The following is a 23,765-nucleotide window of genomic DNA, read 5'->3' as shown; positions in this document are numbered from 1 at the left end:
TGAAGGATGACCTTGGCCTTGAACTTTCACCACTCAAAATGTGCAGCTTCATGAGATACACATGCATGCCAAATATCAAGTTGCTATCTTCAATAGTAAAAAAGTTATGGCCAATGTTAAAGTTTTTGGACGGACAGACAGACAGACTTGACGGACAGTTCACAAAATACTGCGCATCGAAAGTGCCCTTTTCACAAAATACTGCGCGTCGAAAGTGCCCTTTTGACAAAAAAGCCACCCTGCCCTTTTCAAATTCTAGCTGGAGCACTGTATATGCCACCATACCCGAGGCATACAAATAATTCGACTATGTAGGTCATTATCAATTATGTGACATTGGAGCATTTCCGCTTAAGAAACCCGGGGAAAATAGCTAGAACAGTCTTTCTAGTGGAACACGTTAGGATTTCACATACGAAATAACAAAGCTGTAGACATTGTGGTTTAACAGAAGAAGTTATTATGCTAAATAAAACCATAAAAAAAATGTGATTCTTGTGGAATGGCCAATTTGTATCCCAAGGTCTCCATCTTAACATGTTTGTACAGGATCTACCAGATATGACATTTCAAATATTTGGTCTAAGACTTATGACAGAATCATATTTTTTAAGTCATAAGTCTTTATTAATCATGAATCCACTGGGGCGTGGCCAGTCTTGACAAGAAAGGCATGATTCGGACGAACTTTGCAGAGGACAACAAATGCATCAAAATACGTATCTATGTGGTAAAAGGTTAATTTAATTCTACATTAACATTTAATTGTGCTGATTTCATTTGCAGTTGCACAAATGCTATGCTTTTCTTTTACTTGTTCCATGTTTTGTTTGCGTGACTTATGTATTAATGACTGACACATGGTCTGGTCAAGACACTTTAACCTTAGAGGTTACATTACACTAAATCATTGTGTATTTCTCCGTGGTCCATTCGAAAGTAGTGCCTATTTCTAAAGAGTTCCTTTTCTCTTCTTGAATATAAGCCATTTAACAATGTGAGACATGTCTTTTGTGGTTATTTGTAATATCCTGTATGTGTCTGGAGTACTTTGATGCCTTGGATTGGAAGCTTACTTAAAAGATGAACTTTTGAGGGCGTGTTTTCTATTGTGTGGGGATTTTGTCGAAATTAGGATTCCGAAACACGTTTTTCTACGGTGGGTTCATTCGACAGCGATTTACTTTCTTAGAAGTTGCGAGACGGTATGTTTTTGATTGCAATTATTGGAAGAGGACAGATCCATCTTTAAAATGATACCAGGTTCGGAAAAATTTATACGTCGAAAAGGCAAGAAACATGCTGTGAAAGTTGTCAGTTTTATAATGTGCCCCTATGGGAATCAGAATTAGTGTAATATCACCTAGAGCATGGAAGTTTTTTGTGAAACATTGTCAGATAGTCAGGAAAATATAGAATATGAAGTGATATTAAAATCCTTCTAGGAATGCAAACATTACAGAGCTGATATTAATTTCAGACAGAATACTCACACCCACACCCACACACCAGAACTCAGGCCAGCATAGAGGGAAGGTGTAACTAATATTTGACCTCCTTCAGGGCCTTAAACATGCCAAATGTGTGAACAAATCCCTTTAATGGCTTATCAACAGTGAATTTTAAATTGAACGTTTAAGATATGGTTCTCATATTGCAACCATTACTAGTCCATTCTTCGAGTGATTTGGCAGGTATTATATGAAAGCAATTCAATTGATTGTAGATCTTTTCAAATTGCCTGACACTACACTCACACAAAGAGATTTGCGGAGCGATTATATCTAATGAATATATTACAATTTATAGGTATTCACTGGGTAGGGTAATCTCATTGTAGGAGCTATTGAAGCATGGGTACTGAATAATTTTCAAATGTCATAATTGGACCAGAGAACATTTTAAGGTATAACATTTCCATTATAATTATACAAGTGTGCTATCAATTCAAATGATCAAATAAGCAATGTCAGTGTTCTGCCATAAGTATATTCAAGATAAATATGTTAATAGATCTGTTATTCAGCTTTTAAAAATTACTTTAACATTCCAACAGACCTACAGTGAGTTAAATGAATATACTCTATGGACATTTCTGTTTTGAAAAATTCTTTTAAAGCTATTGAGTTGGTCACAAGTGATACATTATCTTATGCAACTAAATTTCTTATGTTTATAATAATACTTCACATATTTATATATAAACCATTAACTGCTACTGACAATCAATTATTAAGTAATTTGAGTTTACAATAATGTATCCATGTCAATTTTATATGTATTTAAATCAATCTTGTGTGCCCTCCTAACAATGTACACCAATCAAGGACATAAATAACAAGCAAATTGGTTGAATTCATATCCCCACATGACGCAATAAAGTTTGTTTATGGATGGGTGCTCATCTCTTGAAATACAGTATTATTCTTCAACAAAATAATAAGTATAGGGTAATTGTTTTACAGCATTGAAATTTTCCTCCTTAATATTTATAAACCCATGAAGTTGCAATTGTTGAAATCTTATAGCTTATCCGAGACAAAGCCCTGAAAGGTTATATCATAGAAAAATAACAAAGGCCAATAACTAGTATTTGAATAAGTGTAAGGTTATGGCTCTTGTGCAAGGCAATGCTCCGTATTGATATCTATACACCCATGAATAGTGTTTAATCTAGAAGGGCAGCAGGGCATGGCGCATGACTTAAAACTAGAAATGGTGCGGCAGAGGCCGACACATATCCCCATGCCGCATGTTTGACCCAGGGGCGCCCCAGGGTTGGTAATGGGGCCATGCATAGTTGAGATTGACCGTATTGTCATAAGCGATGTTCAGTATGACTTTGAAGTAAATCGGTGTAGAAATAAACAAGTTAATGTAAATTAATATAAGAGGGCCTGAAAGGCCAAAAGTCCCTCACCTGAGATAACAAGATATTATTGGGACAAATCTTCTGACCAAGTTTCATGAAGATCTGAAAATAAATGTGGCCTCTAGAGTGTTAACAAGGTTTTACTATAGCCACATTAGCAAAAATGCCCCGCCCCCTGGCGGCCATGTTTTCAACCAACCAACATCATTGTTTAACTCGTCCAAGATATTATTGCGATCAATCTTCTGACCAAGTTTCATGAAGATCGGACAATAAATGTGTCCTCAAGAGTGTTAACAAGATTTTACTATAGCCATATAAGGAAAAATGCCCCGCCCCCTGGTTGCCATGTTTTTAAAGCAACCAAAACCATTTTCAACCTCATCCAAGATATCATTGGGACAAATCTTAGACTGACCAAATTTCATTAAGATTGGACAATAAATGTGGCCTCTAGAGTGTTAACAAGGTTTTACTATAGCCATATTATAGCCATATAAGGAAAAATGCCCCGCCCCCTTGTGGTCATGTTTGTAAAGCAACCAAAACCATTTTCAAACTCACCCAAAATATGATTGGGAAAAATCTTATGACCAAGTTTCATGAAGATCGTAAAATAAATGTGGCCTCTAGAGTGTTAACAAGGTTTAACTATAGCCATATAAGGAAAAAAGGCCCCGCCCCCTGCAGGCGGCCATGTTTTTCTAAAAGGGACATCATTTTTAAATCATTCAAGATATTATTAGGATGAATGATCAATCTTCTTATCAAGTTTCATGAAGATTAGACAATAAATGTGGCCTCTAGAGTGTTAACAAGATTTTACTATAGCCAAATATAGCAGGAAAAATGCCCCACCCCTTGGCAGCCATGTTTTTCAAGCAAAGGTTACCATTTTCAAACTCATCAAAGATTTTATTGGGACAAATCTTCTGATCAAGTTTCATGAAGATTGGAAAATGAATGTGGCCTTTAGAGTGTTAACAAGGTTTTACTATAGCAATATAAGGAACAAGAAATGTGTTTGTCGGAAACACTATGTCCCCTTCTGCGCCGTTTTGAATTATTTTATTTTTACCTTGAAGGATGACCTTGACCTTTCACCACTCAAAATGTGCAGCTCCATGACATACACATGCATGCCAAATATGAAGTTGCTATCTTCAATATTGCAAAAGTTATGGTAAATGCTAAAGTTTGCCCAAACAAACCAACCAACCAACAGACAGGGCAAAAACAATTTCCCCCACTATAGTGGTGGGGGACATAAAAATGCCCTGCCTCCTGGCGGCCATATTTTTCAACCAACCGGCATCATTTTCAAACTCATCCAAGATATTATTGGGATGTCTCTTCTGACCAAGAAGATTGGACAATAAATGTGGCCTCTAGAGTGTTAACAAGATTTTACTAAAGACATATATAGCCATATAAGGAAAAATGCCCCGCCCCTTGGCAGCAATGTTTTTCAAGCAAAGGTTACCATTTTTGATCTCATCCAAGATATTATTAGGATGAATCTTATCGTACAACTCTTGCAAATGTTCTGGCACAACACTACTCTCACTAAAACTTGACTCACTAATCATTAGTATATGATGAATTAATAAATAATATGCAAAGAACTTATCAGTATATCATTATATTGATTATATTAGTATAACATTTAATAATTATAGAATAAACAATGATTGACTCATGACATTGACAATCGTACTATGTGTACATCGTAACTGACTATTTAAAGGTAATAATAGGCATTGATATAGGTCATAGCAATATCTCTTTATGCTATATACTTTGTGAAACAATTGTTTTAATGTATGAAACCAATTTGTGTATATTATTATCTGTCTACTCCAAATTAACATTGACCAACTCTAAAAAAAATATTTTGGTAATAAATAATATTTATTTTATACAATATTTGTATACATATTCTTAAATATCATTGCTAACGAATCAGAAAGTTTCAATAGGTCATCATTCCGAAAAAAATGAGTTAATGGTTTTCTGTAGAAGCGTAGTGTTGAGCACCTGCTTACAGTTTACAGTTTTTAAATTATACTATGTTAATATGACAGAAGTGGTTTCATTTTTTTTAGACGCTTGATCTACATTACAGCCAACGCGGAATAAACATAATCCGCAGCTATGCCACGGCCCGAAATTTAGTATGCGGCGGCCGTGGCGAGTGTTCACGCGGCGTATTGCTGAGGCACTCGGCATCGATCTGCGCAACGACGCCGAGTCTGTTTTAACCTCGCATACTTTCACAGAGTAAATCTGCCGCATACGTACGCGGCAGATTGAGTGAAAAGATATACACCTACATGTACATGTGTGTAGCATAGAAACCTAGATTTATGCTACTTTCATATTTATTATTTTCACGTTTTAATAAGCGATATGGCACGTAGTGCGCTTTAACAAATTATCGTTGAATAAATAACGCACAATATTAATGTTTCGTTCGATTCTGAAATGAGCTTTAATTCTTAAATTTGTAATCCGCAACACACTTCCGAATTTAAATGCTAATGCTACATTAACAAATTCTAGCGTCAAATTAACAGTGCTAAAATATCCTTTGTCTCCATAAAAAGCTCGCGAAAATTATGCAGACATGTACAACGTCGCATGGAAAGTTTGGGTGTATTTTGTTTGTATAAAAACATTCATCATGTCAGGCGATTTATGCGTGTTCAATGGGAAAAAAAACCGGTCCAATTGGGCGTTATTTCATCACATCTTTAAATGGTAACAAACGCCAAAATGTACTTGATACTTGAGAATAATTGCGAATGTGTGCGTGTCTTGAGCACTTTTATCGTAAATATTTACCGGAATTTCCTTTAAAACTGGAATATACGGGATTATCGGGTCATGATAAGCGATATCTGTATAATATAAACAAAATGAAACTAATTTATATACACATAGTCAAACAATAGTTATAATAAGCTGATAATTAACAAAACAACAATTAAGTGTTGGTTATTGATGTGGCTTCAAACTGCCAATTGTCTCAGCTAAAATATAAAAGCAAAAACAACAAGCAATTATAAATCAACCAACTGCTGTATTCTTGACCACTTGTATGTGCCAACACATAATTACGTGACGTTTATGTGTGAAATACATACACTACGGGCAGGAAACAAACTAACTAGGCCAGCCACATTAAATGTGCTTATATGCTAATACATGTTGTCGTAAAAATTAAACCCAAAACAAATATGTCTGTTGATCATTTTAACATAAAGACAATAATCATACAGTGCAATAAACGCACACAAAGTAACTTAAAGTATTTAAGCCGATTCTATAAATGACAATGGCAAATGATTATTGGAATTTTATTAATACATGCCTGTGATAATCGTATTTTGTTTTAATTAATTCGATTTTTTTTTATTTGCATTCTTTTAAAATAATAATTATTTATATCCGGATGACAGCAATTTCTTTAGAAACGGGAATGCAATCACTAAAAATAAAACAACAGCATGTTTTTTTATTAACTAATTTATCTATTTTGAATCTGTGCGCATTAAATTATGATTTTAAATATAATTATAATTGTTCTTTTAAATTTCTTTGACTAACTTATCATTTAAAAAAGATTTTGATTTGAAGATGCGCATGGACTCGGCGTCATGTAGCGGATCGCGGCTTGCCTCGGCATGTCTCGGCGGAAAGATGCGAAGCTTCGCTGCGAAATGCTTCAACGGCCGACTCGGCATCAACTCGTTGCGCATTGCCGCCGCGGATCGCAAAATATGTTTGTTCCACGTTGGCTGTACTGTAATTAATCTACTCTATTTTTTTTTTAAACTTTGATCATTTTTTCCTCTTTGTTCTTTTTTTTGGTACAAATGTCACACATGTTGTATTAGTCAAAGATTGTTGATGAATGTCCCAGAAGTGGTTTAAATGCAATGCCAAAAGCTTGAATAATGACAATAAGGATAAATCCAGAAATAAGCATTAGTGAAAAATATAAGTGCCAACTAAGGCAAATGTGAAGTAAAGTACAAATGGACGGATTGGTCAATCAATATATACCTCACACATAAATCAAGGCCGGGGCATACACACTATTGACTGATAAAATCCTAACAAGGGCTGTTTGTAAAACACACATGCCCCCAAATGGGCTGTCAGTTGCAGTGGCAGCCATTGTGTGATTACGTTAGAAACCATTTTACTGATTCAGGTCTCTGTAACTTGACCTTTGACCTAGTGACCTGAAAATCAAAAAGGGTCATCTGCCATCTGTCATAATCAATGTACAAATGTACCTATGATCCTCGGCATAAGCGTTCTTGAGTTCTCATCCAGAAACCATTTTACTATTTCGGGTCACCCTGACCTTGACCTTTGACCTAGTGACCTGAAATTTGCTAATCCACCGATAATTACGAGTTATGCCCATATTATATAAACTGGAATCACAGATCATTTTGTATACTAACAAGTCATAATACTACACATAAACATTAAGAAAACACATTTCCTCGATGAGATACATAAATTATCCGAGTAGAATTAAATTGCTACGTCATGACCTTCCACATTGTAAATGGCAGACGTATTGTAAATTAACATTGAACCCGTGTTCAAATTAACAAATGGCGATTCAAATTACAAGTAATGGTGATTCAATAATGGAGAAAGCATTAACTGGATGTAACAAACATTTGATAAGGTTTGTTAAACCAGATAACAACAAGGAAAACTTGAATAATTAAAGTTAAACTACTACTGGTAAGGCCAGGGACTTCAATAGATTTTAGAAACCAGGAGTCAATGACCCCTGGATTGAAATTTTGAAGAGTCAAATTGAAAAATGCTGGGGTCAATTTTGAAGCGCGTTTATTGTGTTTTTGTCTGTATTGTTCATTTTTTTGATAAAAAGATGCTCTAAGAGTAACACAATATCTTGAAAAGTTAACTTATACTGCTTTAATTATTAAATAACAATACCATGATACATAACACAACATATTTAAATGAATTGGTACACAAAGATAATGACAAACTAGTGACCTGAAAATCAATAGGGGTCATCTGCGGGTCACGATCAATGTACCTATGAAGTGTCATGATCCTAGGCAAAAGCATTCTTGAGTTATCATCCGAAAATCATTTTACTATTTCGGGTCACCGTGACCTTGACCTTTGACCTTGTGACCTCAAAATCAATAGGGGTCATCTGCAAGTCATGATCAATCTACCTGTGAAGTTTCATGATCCTAGGCATATGCGTTCTTGAGTTATCATCCGAAAACCATTTTACTATTTCAGGTCACCGTGACCTTGACCTTTGACCTAGTGACGTCAAAATCAATAGGGGTCATCTGCGAGTCATGATCAATCTACCCATGAAGTTTCATGATCCCAGGCGTATGCATTCTTGAGTTATCATCCGGAAACCATTTTACTATTTCGGGTCACCGTGACCTTGACCTTTGACCTAGTGACCTCAAAATCAATAGGGGTCATCTGTGAGTCATGATCAATCTACCCATGAAGTTTCATGATTCTAGGCGTATGCGTTCTTGAGTTATCATTAAAAAAACATTTTACTATTTCGGGTCAACGTGACCTTGACCTTTGACCTAGTGACCTAAAAATCAATAGGGGTCATCTGCGAGTCACGATCAATGTACCTATGAAGTTTCATGATCCTAGGCCCAAGCGTTCTTGAGTTATCGTCTGACAACCACCTGGTGGACGGACGGACCGACCGACAAACCGACATGAGCGAAGCAATATACCCCCTCTTCTTCGAAGGGGGGCATAATAATTTATGCGAACAATATTGACTAACTTTTTCAAAAACAAAACATGTTCCTTTCACCACTTTTATTCTTTGTATCACTATGCTATGTTTATTTGTAAAAACAATAAATGCTCATTAAAATCTACTTCATCATAACACATTTAAGTCTTTTAACACATTTAAGTAATTTAAGATATGAACCGGTATCACCTTTTCATCACATATTTATCATCATTACATGTATATTATCATCATCCCTATGATAGCTTTTGTAACAAAACACAATCTAACTGCATGGAACATCTAGTATATCTATTACTGTTTATTCGAATACTATACATGTCCTAAATATATACATTAAGAATGCCTTACCAGGGATTTCAATAGACGCAGAATCCTGCGTTTTGATGCGAGCAAATGGGACTTCAAAATTTATGTTTGGGACGTCCAAAATTTATGGTTTGGAAGTCAGGACTTCCAACTTTTAAAAGCTAGCGAAAGCGCTGTCAAGTTTAAAAAAAAATAAAATTATTTTTTAGAAAGAACTCTTTAATGATAAATATATCTCAAATTTATTTCACAAACAACTAATAAAGTATATAACAAATTAATATGATTTTGAATTTTTATAGAGTTATATTAAATTAGTTTTTCCCAAATCAGTGAAATTTTCATATGAATTGTATTTTTTTCCCAAAATGGCCAGGAAAAGGCCTGATGTCAGGGTTTTTTTTTTAAAAAGGGGAAGACGCTGGACGCTGGGTAAAAGGGGAAAATCGAGCGCGAAAGAGACGTATTTGGGGAAAAAATAAAAACTGTTCATTTCAATGTCTATAACTCGCCTACAGACTTTAGGGGGTTTTTTTTAGAAAAAGAGGCATGTCTCTGACCTTTTTGTTCTTAAACACATGAACAAGTATGATATTAAAGTCAAAGTCCTAAATAAAGTTGCAGGGGTAGATCTAATAATGGGAAATGTTTTCAACTGGAGCCGGGGAACGATGTCAATATTGTGAATTCAATTTCATGATGAATGGGTTGACGATCTAGACCTGCTACAGTATTGGAAGGGAAAGGTGCGGCAGCTGCCGATTGTCTACTTTCAATTTCACAATAATCCGGACAGTATTAATCGATGTTGATTACATGTACCTCCGAATCCTGCTGGGTTTCAACGGTTTTTGATGATTCATTCTTAAAAAATGTGTCAACGCAATTAATATTTTCCGAGTCCGAACGTTTTATTTTGTTCGTGTATGAACGCAAATTGTGAGACTTTTTTCTGTTTTAACGTTTATATCTTGGCTTTCACATAACCTGGATGAAAATTCGACTGGTTTCCGGTAATTAATTGACGAAACACCCTTCTCGCGCAAGACCGGAATCCAGTAAAATAGTCACATGATTAATACGATTAGTTGCCTGGTTTCCATGACGTAATTTAAGAGCTATATATAGAATCACTGGGATTCCCAGATTTGAGTGTCCGATGGGAGAGAGAGAGAGAGAGAGCGAGATTGTTGTACATGGTACAAATTGGATAAGTGTCGACTTCCAAAAAGAAAAAAAACATTTCTTTGAGGGTAAAATATAATAATTTGGTGAAAAATTATATTTTTGGAGGGGAAATAGTAGTTTTAGGGGAAAAATTCTGGTAGGGGAAGACGCCGAATATCGGCGTTACTTTCTTAGTAAAAAAAAACCCTGGATGTATCTTTATTGTGTCAATATTTGTTGATAAAAACATTCCAATTTGGTCCATTTTATTGATAAAAAATGCTCAAATTTGCCATTTTATCGATTAAAAAATCCCAATTAGACTCAAAATGTCTAGGAAAACTCGGAGACTGTGCATGAAAGCCAAACTGTCTGAAACTAATGTTGAAAAAATCATTGATGTATATTTAAGAAAAAGGACAGAAATTCAGCTGTGAATATTACATTCATACATACACGTGTATTCATATGATAAATATAATAGCATCATATAAGAGTGAATTTTGAATTTTCCCCTTTTCCTTAAAAAAAACGCGTTTTTCCCCTTTGGACGGGCCATCCAATCATTACCTATTGGTAAAAAAAACACTCCTTGATTTACTTTTTCGCAAATAGCATGTCATTAACACAAACCAGTAAAATGCAATCTCAAATTAAGTTCATTTAATGATTTTAATTAATCTATTTGATATATATTTCACGTAAATAATTATTGTTTGGAAAAATTAGTATCAATATGCTCCTCCCCTTACTGCAAATTCTTCTAAGCGTATGTCTTATAAGAAAATTAGTAAATTTTAGATGTGCAGTTGCAATATTAGAAGCTATTATTTATTCCCTTCAAAACTTACCATGTTAACCAGTTCATAACACTATATATCGTCCAACCTCTATCTTCTAACATAACTTATAAATTGTATAATGCATATATACTGAAAGGTTGTATGAACTTAATTGCTGAATAAATGTTGCGTTGTTTTTCACCTGTTTGGGTACAGGTCCTGTCCCCTAGAAATTGGGAATTTTTGAGTCCATAATCCTTCAAATTGGGAATTTTCGCGTCGTGAAATCCATCAAATTGGAAAATATCAAAAATCATACAAATACATCAACTGGAATCTATTTTATGTAGTAAACAATGCTTTTATACACTATCAATGGCATTCTGGGATAGGGTAGATCATAAGTCTGTATAACAAATACCAGTTTATTTAAAAAAAAAATTAAGAACTGGTTTTCCAGATATAATTAATGGGTATTGCCGCAATATTACTGAAAATTGTTTAAAATGGCATAAAGCCCAATTGAAAAATTACTTTGTGTGGCAATTTGAGATAACTTGTCTAAATTAAAAGGACCAGCAGATGACCATTGTTATAATGGAAAACAGAAATTTAGGTGGCTAAATTTATGCTTGGCTGATTTCGTTTTGTTCACCTTCTTCAAGTAGTATTTTGAATTGTGACTCATTTTCTGGCTATTTATATAAAAACCATGATCGAGTGTGCAAAATCGTCGGAAGTAGTTGACTTTTTAACTTCGCCGCGAGTATTTGAAGAGTAAAACAAGATTTCGGATTTCCATATTTGGGTTTGTTTACTACGTAAAGACGTTGCTACGAATAAAACCAAAACCCGGGAAAATATTTTGTCAAAGTCGGCATTTCGAAATATCTATCATTCTTTTCGGATAAGGGTTTTATTTTGTATATTGAATCTGTATTTAACGAGAACGTTCAATAAACAACTGTCACGAACATGTGAAACATTGTTATCGAAGCGTACAAAACAAGGTCAATTTTACTACTATTGCCTTATTTGGTTGACTGTTTCCCCGCCAGCATTCAATAATGCCGCATTATGTATGCCCGCCCGGGAACAGTCAACTTGGTAACTAGGTGGCTCCACCTATCGGAAGTTGCGTCGGCCTCATTCTAAAAGAACAACAACAACTACAACAACAACCATTTCCTTTTCATACTTGTTTACTAACTTCTGAAGTCGTTTTGAGACAAAAAAGATAGTCTATTTGGGATTTTCGAATCGATACGAGGCCGTTTTTATATAAACTATTTGGGATAAGACTGTTTTCTAAATTGGGAAGGGTCCGTCGGCGATTTTGGGACCAGGTCCGGTTTCGATTGGGAACAGGGCCGTTTGGACCCTGTCAAAGAAGGAAAAAAAACGCTGTGTTGTTGTAATATGCATGTTTTGTTTGTAACAATATTTGTATTATTTGAAAATAAAAACGGAAGATGATAAGATAACATAAAGTCATTGACAATAACATTCTTGATAAACTGAACCGTTTAATGTGAGATTTTTTTAATTATTGTATACATACGGCTGTTTTTCGTCAAGGTATTCATCATATAAAATGTTATCTTGTTCATTAAAAGTACGACTATCCACTTTAAACGAATACATTTTAAAATAAGACTGTATACAGGGGACAAAAATATTTATAAATGGCACTCGTCCTGCAGGGTAAGTGCATTAAAATTTTCACTCGTCCTGCAAACACATGCACTTGTCCTTCAAATATGTGTGAAAGAAAGATTGCAAAGGACTGATATGACTAACAATGTTTCCTAAATCACTGCTAAAATGCTGCTTACTTAGTTATTCATGCCAGCTAATCACAGAAGAAATGTTAACTTACTTTATTTATGAGGAACACAAAATAAATAAATGAAGACAAATTTGTTTTTTCAATTTTCTAATGCTTGCGTGCTTTCCATTTCGGATGGTTGAACATCGCTCCTGCCCCCTTTAAAGAACGCTTGTATGTCAGACATTTTTCAGATGAAATTCAGACTGGTTTAAAACCGTACTTCGCAGTAAAATAATTCTTTAAAAAAATCAATACTTACAGTGAATGAAGTCAGATGGTTCCCTGTCAACATGGACGCGCAAAGTTTACACCAAAAAGCCAATATTTACTCGGGACACAGTCTCGCATAACAACGCGCACCTGCTGTATGAAATTTACAATTACGATTTCCGGTTCATTCGCGTTCTACTTTCGGAATAGATATGCTTAAAGAAATGATTTTATTTAATGAAAGAGTCTTACTGGTCAGAAAATACATATTTTAACATCAGTTTTTTTTCACTCGTCCTGTAGGACGAGAGCTTTAGGGAAATTCACTCGTCCTTTCAAGATTTCACTCGTCAATACAAGCGGACGAGTGGAATTTTTGTCCCCTGGTATAGCTTTTGTTGGCTTTTACATGTGCAAATATAAACATTTTTTTGTCAGAAAGAGCTGCTTATTGATTTCTAATATAACAGCCCATTGTGTATTAAACAATTGTAATTTAATACCTAAAATAAAATTTATTATAAACGAAGATACCTCAATTACATCACCTATATTGTTTCCTATTTTTAATTTTGTTCAAATATATGGTACATTACAAATCCACTTAATACTATATTATTATTACATGTATTGTCACTCGATATTCATGTTTCTCTTAACTTCATAACCGTTGGGATATGATAAAAAAGGCATCATTCCCTAATATTATTCGAAGTCTGCTGTAATAATAAGTGGCGAAAATAGCGACTGTTTCTTTAGAAGAAGTAAAATTTATAAAGGATCAAATGTACTGTAAGTGTATAAACATTATGTTATTAAATGAATTTTTATGACTTGCATTTGTATGCAATTTGTTTTTCGGCTTTATGAGCGTGAGTACAATGCTCTAATTAATAAACCCTAATAAAACAATATAGCTCCATTAATATTAATGGTACATAACTTCTATAATGTAAAATAGACCTTATAAGCAAATGAGACTGAAAGCTGGTTGCTGCTTTAAAGGGGTCCTTCATTTATGAAACCCGATTTATAAGCACGATGTGATCGTTGTCTTGATGCTATTAAATCTGCATAAGAACATGCCAATATTCTTTGGACAAAGATAAATAGAGTTTATAAGTTATTTAATGCAATTGATACCGTATAAAAAACCTTAATGTATCCACTCGATGCAGATTGATGAGGTTTCATTAGCCTATAATACAATTAAGACCATATAATCGTATGTGAATGTTAACTGGGCGCAGATAAATAGGCATCCATCGGGGATTTTTTCAGAATTCAGAAGCAGATTTGGGCGTTTTCTGGATGCTGTTGTTAATGTTTGTTGTTTTTGAGGGGAGGGGCTTATTAGTTCTAAAATGGTAGAACAACGTATAAGAACACGCGGACATTTTATGGACGTACATAAATAGAAGATAAAATTAACTTTTACGCAAATAATAGCATCTGAGCACACTCAATGTGTTGACTCGACGCAGATTGATAGGCTTCTATTAGTAACAATGTCAGCATATTCTAAAGTAGCCTGAAAATGTGATGTCATACCCTATCCATCTTGTTTTACTGGTGGCAACCTGCCACCTTGTATTACATTAAGGTGTAGCTCAATATTACCAGAAAACTTATAACACTTGATAGTTTGATGAAAGAGAAAATTTGGCCTGTCTTTGTTACTATTAGCTCTATAATGCACCGAGCCGCAAAATAAACAACCAGAACAGTTCATAACTAAAACACAATCTGCAATATAAATCTGTTTTCAAATTTAATCTGGTGTGCACGTCTGCACATATCAAACAGTATTAACACTAACCAAGTTGTGTAGCTTCGGCCATGCAAACGGGATCGAACCTGTCGTGGGGCGAATGATCAGTGTAATTATGTGGTAAAATGTCATGATTTATAATTAAATATATGGTAAAAAACACTATGGATTTATTATTAAAAGGGCCTACCACACTTTCATCGTTGCTGTTGCAGAATTGAGCTTTATGGTCGTTTATTGGAAATACATAAAATATTCCCGCGTTGTTTACGGGTCGGTTGTTTACTGCATCGAGTTGTGAAAATAGCTTCTTTTAGATCAATTCGTTCCTCCGAATTTCGTACCAAAAATGTAGAAAAATTCCTTATTTAAATTCGGCGATATCATCGTTGCCATGCCGAATTGCGATACAGCAAAATTAAATAAAATGTTCTTATCGGTTGCTGAATAATCACATAAATTCACTGAACAAGAGGCACGTTTGCTCCCTTCATAATGTCGCGATGGATATGACTGAAGAGCGCAGAGGGCCCATATCCGCAGAAAGGGTTTTAAGTGAACGGAAAGGGCCATAATTATGTACTTTTTTTTTTGCCTTGTATACAAATTGATCTCGATGATACAATTATACCATGAACCTAGTGTACAGACTAACTCCACCCTGACTGTCGCCTGCCAGGGCATTTCAATTTGACAAAAGAATTTAAGTAAAAATTTGGATTTTTTAAACGCGAAAACGCTCATTTTGGAATTGTTAGCATCTATAAAAATCTTGAAAAAAAGAAGAATAGATTAATGTAGGTAAATATTATAATTAATAAAAAAAAGTGCACGATCATATAACAATGCGAGGTAAAAGGTATTGAAACAAAACACTTTTTGGAGGGGTGGGGAAGAGGGGGGGGGGGTAAGGGAGAATGGAAGCTGGATGCAATTGGAAAAGGGTATGTTTCAGACAATCAGCTTCTCGTTAAAAAAATCGGCTCCCGATTAATTTGTCATCCGGACAATCGGCTCCTGGACTATTTTCAACTATTGTGTATATTGTGTGATCTGTCTTGACCGCAAAATGGTTATATGTAAGTCTGACTTTATGATGCATTGTTGCTTTTCTTCTCCGTGAAATATCAAACATTTCTGAAGTCAAAAACATTGGTCTGAAAGGTGTTGATTAATTTATTATATTCCATAAACAAATACGATTCCAGCCCATAAGGCATAAGTACGCCATAGGCGGGACAGTCTATTACTGAACCCCAATGGACGGAATGCAATAAGATTGTCGTAGAGTCTCAAGCGATCCAAATACCATTTTTGTGCCGTTCCGCGGAAACCCAGCGTCTGCGTCTCATCGGTGTATCGTTGCGTTCTACCGGGCTGCTGTTGCAAAGACGCCACCAATAAGATAAACTTAGAAATATTTCCCGCAAGAGAGATGTCCGTTTAACGCAGCGGCCCATACACGAGCCTCTCACGTAGGCGACCCGGTTTCAATCCCCGTTAAAGGCCAATGTCGTTTGGTGGTCACCATTGAATGTATTTCAGCAAACCGAGAAGCTGGAAATTGCAACTGTAATCAACATTTAAACTAACTTTTGCAAGTTTAGTCAGTAAATTAATTATTAGTGCTCGGGGATACTTCGGGTACAATTGGTGTGAAATATATTTATAAATTAACTTTAAGAAGTATTTCATTGTACTCAGTGTGAACAAGCGGATAATAATAACTCCCCAAACACAACAACTGACATATGTCCGTTATGGTCTTTTAGCAATAAATACACCCTTTGTGAAACAATATTAATCAAGTTTATGCATTGGTCAGGTTTGTATCCATTTCAAAAAGGTAATTCGTTCAGTTATGATACATAAATAATTAAAATTATATATGTGTGTGCAGTACTTTGGTTTGGACGTGTTTTTATGCATATGCATACGCAGCGGGGTAAAAATATACAGTAAACGGGTATTTCAAGCAGTTTATGCCAACATCCAATCAGCGCAATTGTATGGTATTTTAAAACCTTATTTTAAACGTTTTTTCTCCCAAATATTTTTGACGAAAGTTTAGACTGAATGTTAGAACATGTTCCTTAATACATGAATATAAAACAATATCAGATGCCGGGCCATATGAAAACAGCATGATGCTACTGCTTTATGTAATTTAAAGTGGATCAGATTCAAAAGCATACATATAGATTGTAAGTTAGCGCAAACTTGTAACGTTTTTATGTGATTAACACAATCCGTATCAGGAACCGCAAAGACATCGTAAGTGTCACTAGACCGGAATGTGGACAATGTATCACTAATCTCTCGCTATACGGACAAGTAGAGTTACCGAGTGAGCCTAGCGGGCCGCGTACACAGCTTTAGTTTGGTACAGGGACGAAAGCATAGTTTCATTAAAACACTCACATATTTTTCCATAAAATTCAAGAAAATAATGGGAATTTCAAAATTTAAATCAATTTAGTAAAACAAGTATCAGATGCCATTAAACACTTCTTCTCATGTTTGTAATAAAGATTTCTTATTACATTATATCGATGTTTCTTTTTTGTAAATTTACTAAAACTTACATTTCCTCGTTGATAAGGCATTGGACTTTAAAATTCCTCTATGGGAGTGCATTTGTCCATTTTCTCAGGAGTGGGAATATGCCGTGTTGTAAGTTTAGCAGCGCTGTGGGATAACTAGGCTTTATACATGTGCGTAAGTGTCTAAGTCTAATCAGGAACGACACTTTCCGTCTAAACTGGATTTTAAATTTGGAAGACACCTCCTTAAACAAAAAAAACAACATTAAAAGAGGTAAGTGTCGTCCCTGATAAGCCGGTGCGGAATGCAAGGCGTATCAATAATGACACTGTACGCATTAAGCCCAGTTTTCCCAGAACGCTTCTCATTTGTATACGTTTATGTTATTGAAATCATTTAACTTGTTTATGTACCGGCATCTAAGATTATTTTATTTAATAAAAAATATTTTTTGAATAATGTTTTTTCAAGTTTCTATTTAATCAGGAGCACTCATTCCATAAATGTGTATATTTTTAAATATTCATAATTGAGGTATTGCTTCTGAAGATTGTTTACCTTATTGCTTACTTTGGTCACACAACTCATGTTTCTGAACTAATGGGACTTAGGCAATAATAAGATGTCGTTTAAAGACTGCTCATAAAACGTACATTAAAGTGGCGTAACATTTTCCCTTATTGTCTTGTGTTCTTTGGAAACTGTGTTATCAATATTTGGTGTTTTTTTTCGGAGACCGAAACAAGTCTTATTAAGGGACATTGATGACGATTTACCTTTGATCATTATAGATGCGATTTTATTAATTGATTATATGCGTGTATGCCATAAATAATTGCCCACGTGCATGTTATTGATCCTTAAGTGATCAATTCCGTGCACAGTACAGAATAGTGATCTATTCCGTTCACAGTACAGAATGGAGCCTCGTTCTGGAAAACCTGGACGTCATGCATGTGGGTAAATTATCTTCCCTGATTAGACTGTGCAGTCCGCATATTCTAGTCAGGGACGACACTTGGGCTGCATGCCAGTGGGTAAATTATCGTCCCGGATTAGACTGTGCAGTCCGCATATTCTAGTCAGGGACGACACTTGGGCTGCATGCCAGTGGGTAAATTATCATCCCGGATTAGACTGTGCAGTCCGCATATTCTAGTCAGGGACGACACTTGGGCTGCATGCATGTGGGTAAATTATCGTCCCGGATTAGACTGTGCAGTCCGCATATTCTAGTCAGGGATGACACTTGGGCTGCATGCATGTGGGTAAATTATCGTCCCAGATTACACTGTGCAGTCCGCATATTCTAGTCAGGGACGACACTTGGGCTTCATGCATGTGGGTAAATTATCGTCCCAGATTAGACTGTGCAGTCCGCATATTCTAGTCAGGGACGACACTTGGGCTGCATGCATGTGGGTAAATTATCGTCCCAGATTAGACTGTGCAGTCCGCATATTCTAGTCAGGGACGACACCTGGACTTCATGCATGTGGGTAAATTATCGTCCCAAATTAGACTGTGCAGTCTGCATATTCTAGTCAGGGACGACACCTGGGCTTCATGCATGTGGGTAAATCCCAAATTAGACTGTGCAGTCCGCATATTCTAGTCAGGGACGACACCTGGACTTCATGCATGTGGGTAAATTATCGTCCCAGATTAGACTGTGCAGTCCGCATATTCTAGTCAGTGACGACACTTTCCGCCTACACAAGATTGTCTTTTAGAATCCACTTTGTGTAAACGCAAAATTTCATGAAAAGCGGCGTCACTCAATAGTGTAGCTTTTCGTAATAGCGGTCAACCTGTGAACATTCAATATTAACGATTACTAGTACATCCATAATCGCAAAAATCATGTTTAATTTATAAATAAAAAATGAAGACTATTATTTGCGGTATACCTTTACAAGAAATGATCAAATATAACTCGTAAATGGATGGAGCACATAAGTTATAAAATAGTTCCTTAATTATGTCAGAAAGCACTACAGTAGTATATCATTTTCAACCAAATATCAATCATATTCCGCCGCAATGACTTATTATTCTTAATCTAAAATGTACCATCGAAAGAGTCGCACGCGTCATATGAGGCTAAAGAAATAAACATAACAAGATACACTACGGGTAAAACTCGTCCCCACACAATGCCGTGTTTCCAAAAGATAACGAAGTTCCGCACAGATCTTTTTTATAGCTTTTTTTGTCTTACAAAGAAATAGTTTGTTCTTGTGTATGTCTAACGACGGAATATTGTCTGAATATTTGAGGCATATTTTAGCGGCGCCATACTGAAACCTTCCGTTTTCTTACAAACGACTACACAAATAATAAAAGTATTATTCCCTCAATTAAATTATAGGATTTTGTCAATAAAAATTGTCGCATTATAATGGAAAAAGCATTGTGCAGATTCTTTGTTCGATATTTGAACAGTTACTACGTAATCATATTTACATGTATGTTAATGAAATTTAAAGAACGTACAACTTAATCTCAACACAGAACATGTTGCGTACGGACACCTTTTTTACCACATTTATACAGCGCCCTTTCCATACAGTATGTGCGTTCAGAGGCGCTTCACATTCCCCCCCCCCCCCCCCCGATCACTGGGCCTTAAGTCGTTCGTCAACATTCGGCGCAGTATGCAGCCACAGCACATGTATACACCTGGGTGGAGAGGAGCAAATGTGGGATAAATTTCTTGCTCAGGAAATTTCCAGTGGTCAGGGCGGGATTTGGACCTCTCGATCTCTAAGCCAGCGTCCTACCCTTAATCCACTGCTCCCACCTTTACTCTGGTAATTTTTGAAAATGACCGATTTAAATTACTGGAAACAAATAATATGCGAACGAACTGTCAATATTCTCATCGACAAACAACACATTGATTATCGGGGTCATCCGCATTAATTTGATGTCGATTACTTTTTATTGGTTAAATGATCGTCAAACATTAACTGAAAAAACACCAACAAAGATCTGCGGCTCGCTTACTGAAACGTTATTTTCCGTTCTGATTAAAAGTCAAACGTTAAAAGTTGCGTTATTGGTCGACGACATGACAATCATTGAATTTGCGTTGTTTTTAAGATTTGCTTTAAATATTCCTTTAATGTTGAAATATTTATATCCCGAATACATATTTTAGTTTCGCTAGGAAGCGAAATGGTTTACGAGCAAAAACAAATACATAACTAAAAGGCATGTCCGATGTTATTTTCACCATACATTGAGCTGAGGCGTAAATAACGGTGTCTTTGCTAGCTTCAAGTTCTTTGCAACATCATAAACAACACGGTGAAGGATCCACTCGCGTAAGTGCATGATCACATAAGTTAAGTCACATATTTTGTTAAAACAACATATTTTCCCATCGCAATTGTCAGAGAATCGTCGTTCAAAACTGTCTCCGTTGAGTACTCTTTTACAACTGGTGCTTCAAGTCGCAAACAAAATTGTCTTGTACGTTGTGAAACTTATATAATATTTAAGCCGAGCAATAATACAAATATCTTTTTTTTCAATAGTTTATTGGCAATCCGGAATTCTGCCTTTGGCCAAGAACATATATATACAAAAGATGTGGCCAAGACAGGGAATCATACAATATAACATTAAAGGTTTACTTTCTCAGAGTTAAGTTTAAAAGCTCCTGTCAAGAATTTTGCAATAGTTTTGAGTTTTAGAACATTTGTGATAGACATAATTGATATGTATTTACTAGTGATAGGCCAGGATGTTCTGGTATTATATTTTATACGCAATATGTTATCTAATTGGCAACAAAGTAAAAGTGGTATTCAGATTTGCATACATTTTGATAACAAAGTTTACACTTCCGCTCTTCTCTGGATATCCTATTATATCTGCCAATTTCTATTTCAAGACAATGTTAACTTTATCGAAATGTGCTCATTAGGATTCTGGAGTTTTCGTTGGATATACAATCAAGGTGTTTTTCATATTCGAAGTTAAAAAAAAATTTGAATAGAATTCCATTTCGGCTGTAAATATAATGTATCACTCCATTCTTGAACAAATTGATCTTTCAGTCTTTGAGTTACCTTGCATTCAATGTCGTCTGTTAATTCGGGTGTTTTTAGCATATAGCCAAAGCCGAGGTTGTCTAAACTAAATGATAAAACTTTGCACCATAGATTATTTTTCGAACAATTTAAATTGGTTAAAATATGCATCTGCTCCGTAAACACTTGATATAATACTGAATTTTGAATACTTATTCGTTTCATCCGATATCGCAAAGCCCTTACGTTGGCTTTAACAGCTAAAGGAAATCTACCCAGTTCACTTAGTGCAGCTTAGTTAGAAGTATAGATTGTTTTACACAAAGAATATTTTTGCAAAATTTGTTATGCAATTTTTCAATATCAGAGATGTCATAGATGCCCCAAACTTCAGAAGCATACAGGATCAATGAAGGTAACATGATTTACAATGTAACAGCGATTAATACATGGCAATGTAAAATAAAAACAACTAGGTTGTACATATATTACATAATGCATTTAATAACATTCGCTCATGTGACGATCAATTTAAGTATTTAGGAAATAAAAACACACTTTTTTTTTAACAAAAGTTGCAGATTATTCGTTTTTTGCAATTGGATCGTTTACAATTTCGGATAGTAAGTGGTTTTGAGAGTTCAGCGGAACACGCGAGAAATGAATTATTTTAATATATATTTACAACACCACTGACCAAGGCTACTTCAGAAAAATATACAAACAATATAGTTGTATGGAATAATATAAACGACTTATGCACTTGCTAACGTTTAGTGGTTACGATCTGTTGATAACAATATGGAAGCTCGCTTGTCCCGAAACACTTCACAGCTTAATCTTTGACACGAGTGTTCCGTTTGAAAAAGCATAAATGGCATTACCAATAACACCTGTGTTAATACTGAATCAACGCTTGGAAGACTTATAAGGAGCGAATGCTGATTCCTGAGGAAAATCTGTTCAGTGGTATAGATCGCAGGGCCCAATTTCAAAAATATGCTTGAACATTTAAGCTTGCTAATATTAGTAAATGAAAACGCCCGTAGCTTCTTATTTTTAAATTTCACTGCTTAATAATTCTTCACCAAATCAGGGACCTATACAAATTTGTTTGTATAGGTCCCTGACCAAATGTATACAATTGAAACTTTAACCATGTTTCTAAACTTATATTTGCATATAAATGAAATTAAACTGCTGTTTATATTCAATAAATAGCATAGTTACGATATCATTCTATACAGTATGAATGATTGCATCATAGCGTAGGTTTATGTCTTACACATTTGACTTTCTTCATAAAGGCCAAGTCTCACTATGATGCCGGTGGAGCCCCAGTGCGTGATCCAGGATCTACCGGGATGAACCGGGGCTCTACCGGGATGAACCAGGGCTCCACCGGGGACGACCGGAATGAACCAGGGACAAACGGGAACAACCGGGGCTCCACCGGGAAAGTATTAAAGGGAAGGACCGGCAACTACCGGCGCAGCCCCGGCAACAACCAGGACGGCACCGTGACAACCGGGACGAAACCGCAGCTCCACCAGGGCCCATACAGACCTCTGCAGAGCTAAGGCAACGACCCGGTCGCCGGTGTTGCCCCGGTGAATGCCGGCAGAGTCCCGGTATAGCTACGGTACATCGGTAAACCGGTGCTCCGACGGGATGCCACTGGCATTTACCGGGGCTCCGCCTGGGCATTACCGGCGACGCCCGGATTTAAACCGGGGCGTTGCCGTAGCTCTGCCGGGGTCTGATGCCGGTATAGCACCGGTGAGTGCAGGTGGAGTTACGGTATACCTGGGCTCTGTCGGGACGCTGCCGGCTTTCATCTGGGCATTACCGGCGACAAACCGGGCTTCACCGGGATAAACCGTAGCTGGTACGGAGTTGACCGGGATTCTGCCGGATTGTTGACCGGCTACAACCGGGGCGGCACCGGGAAACAGTGTGACCGCGTTAAACAAATTATACGAATCATTCTGGTTCTCGCCGGCGTTAGCTAGCCGCAACGGACCGGGGCTCTACCGACAATAGTGAGACTTGGGCTTTATGCTAAAAAAATCATATAACGACATTACATATATTGCATATTATACTTTCACTTGTTACGGTAAAACAGGTAGGTATTACTTAGAAGTGTTTTTTTCGAACGTATGTCGAACCTTCATAAACGCATCCACTGTCTCAATAAATGATGCCAATAATAATTTTATTGCACGTTATTTGATGAATGACAAAACTCGATATTTTGCATTACAACGACACATTCGGGTACCTTTACAATTTTAAACATTTCTTGATAATAATAATAATAATATTCAGCATATTTTCAAATAATCATTGGTTATTCATAAGTAGTTGGACTTCTCTTGCCTCATGGTGTCGGGCAAACAAAAAAAAACGATTTCAAACAATAAATGT

General features: G+C 36.0%; 1 protein-coding gene across 1 annotated transcript in view; it reads right to left on the bottom strand.

Moving 5' to 3' along the window:
* The window catches only part of LOC127840472 (uncharacterized), a 58,571-nt gene extending 43,136 nt beyond the window's left edge, over positions 1 to 15,435 (bottom strand). Inside the window, exons 1-2 of the mRNA XM_052368890.1 lie at positions 15,403 to 15,435; positions 14,942 to 15,061 (exon numbers count right to left, since the gene is read on the bottom strand). Of these exons, the coding sequence (XP_052224850.1) occupies positions 14,942 to 15,061; positions 15,403 to 15,435 (153 nt within the window). The remainder of the gene's footprint in view (positions 1 to 14,941; positions 15,062 to 15,402) is intronic.
* Between the last annotated feature and the right edge of the window lie 8,330 nt (positions 15,436 to 23,765).

The sequence above is a fragment of the Dreissena polymorpha genome, chromosome 8 (assembly GCF_020536995.1).
Source record: "Dreissena polymorpha isolate Duluth1 chromosome 8, UMN_Dpol_1.0, whole genome shotgun sequence".
Taxonomy (NCBI): domain Eukaryota; kingdom Metazoa; phylum Mollusca; class Bivalvia; order Myida; family Dreissenidae; genus Dreissena; species Dreissena polymorpha.
This window is presented reverse-complemented; position numbering and strand designations above follow the sequence as displayed.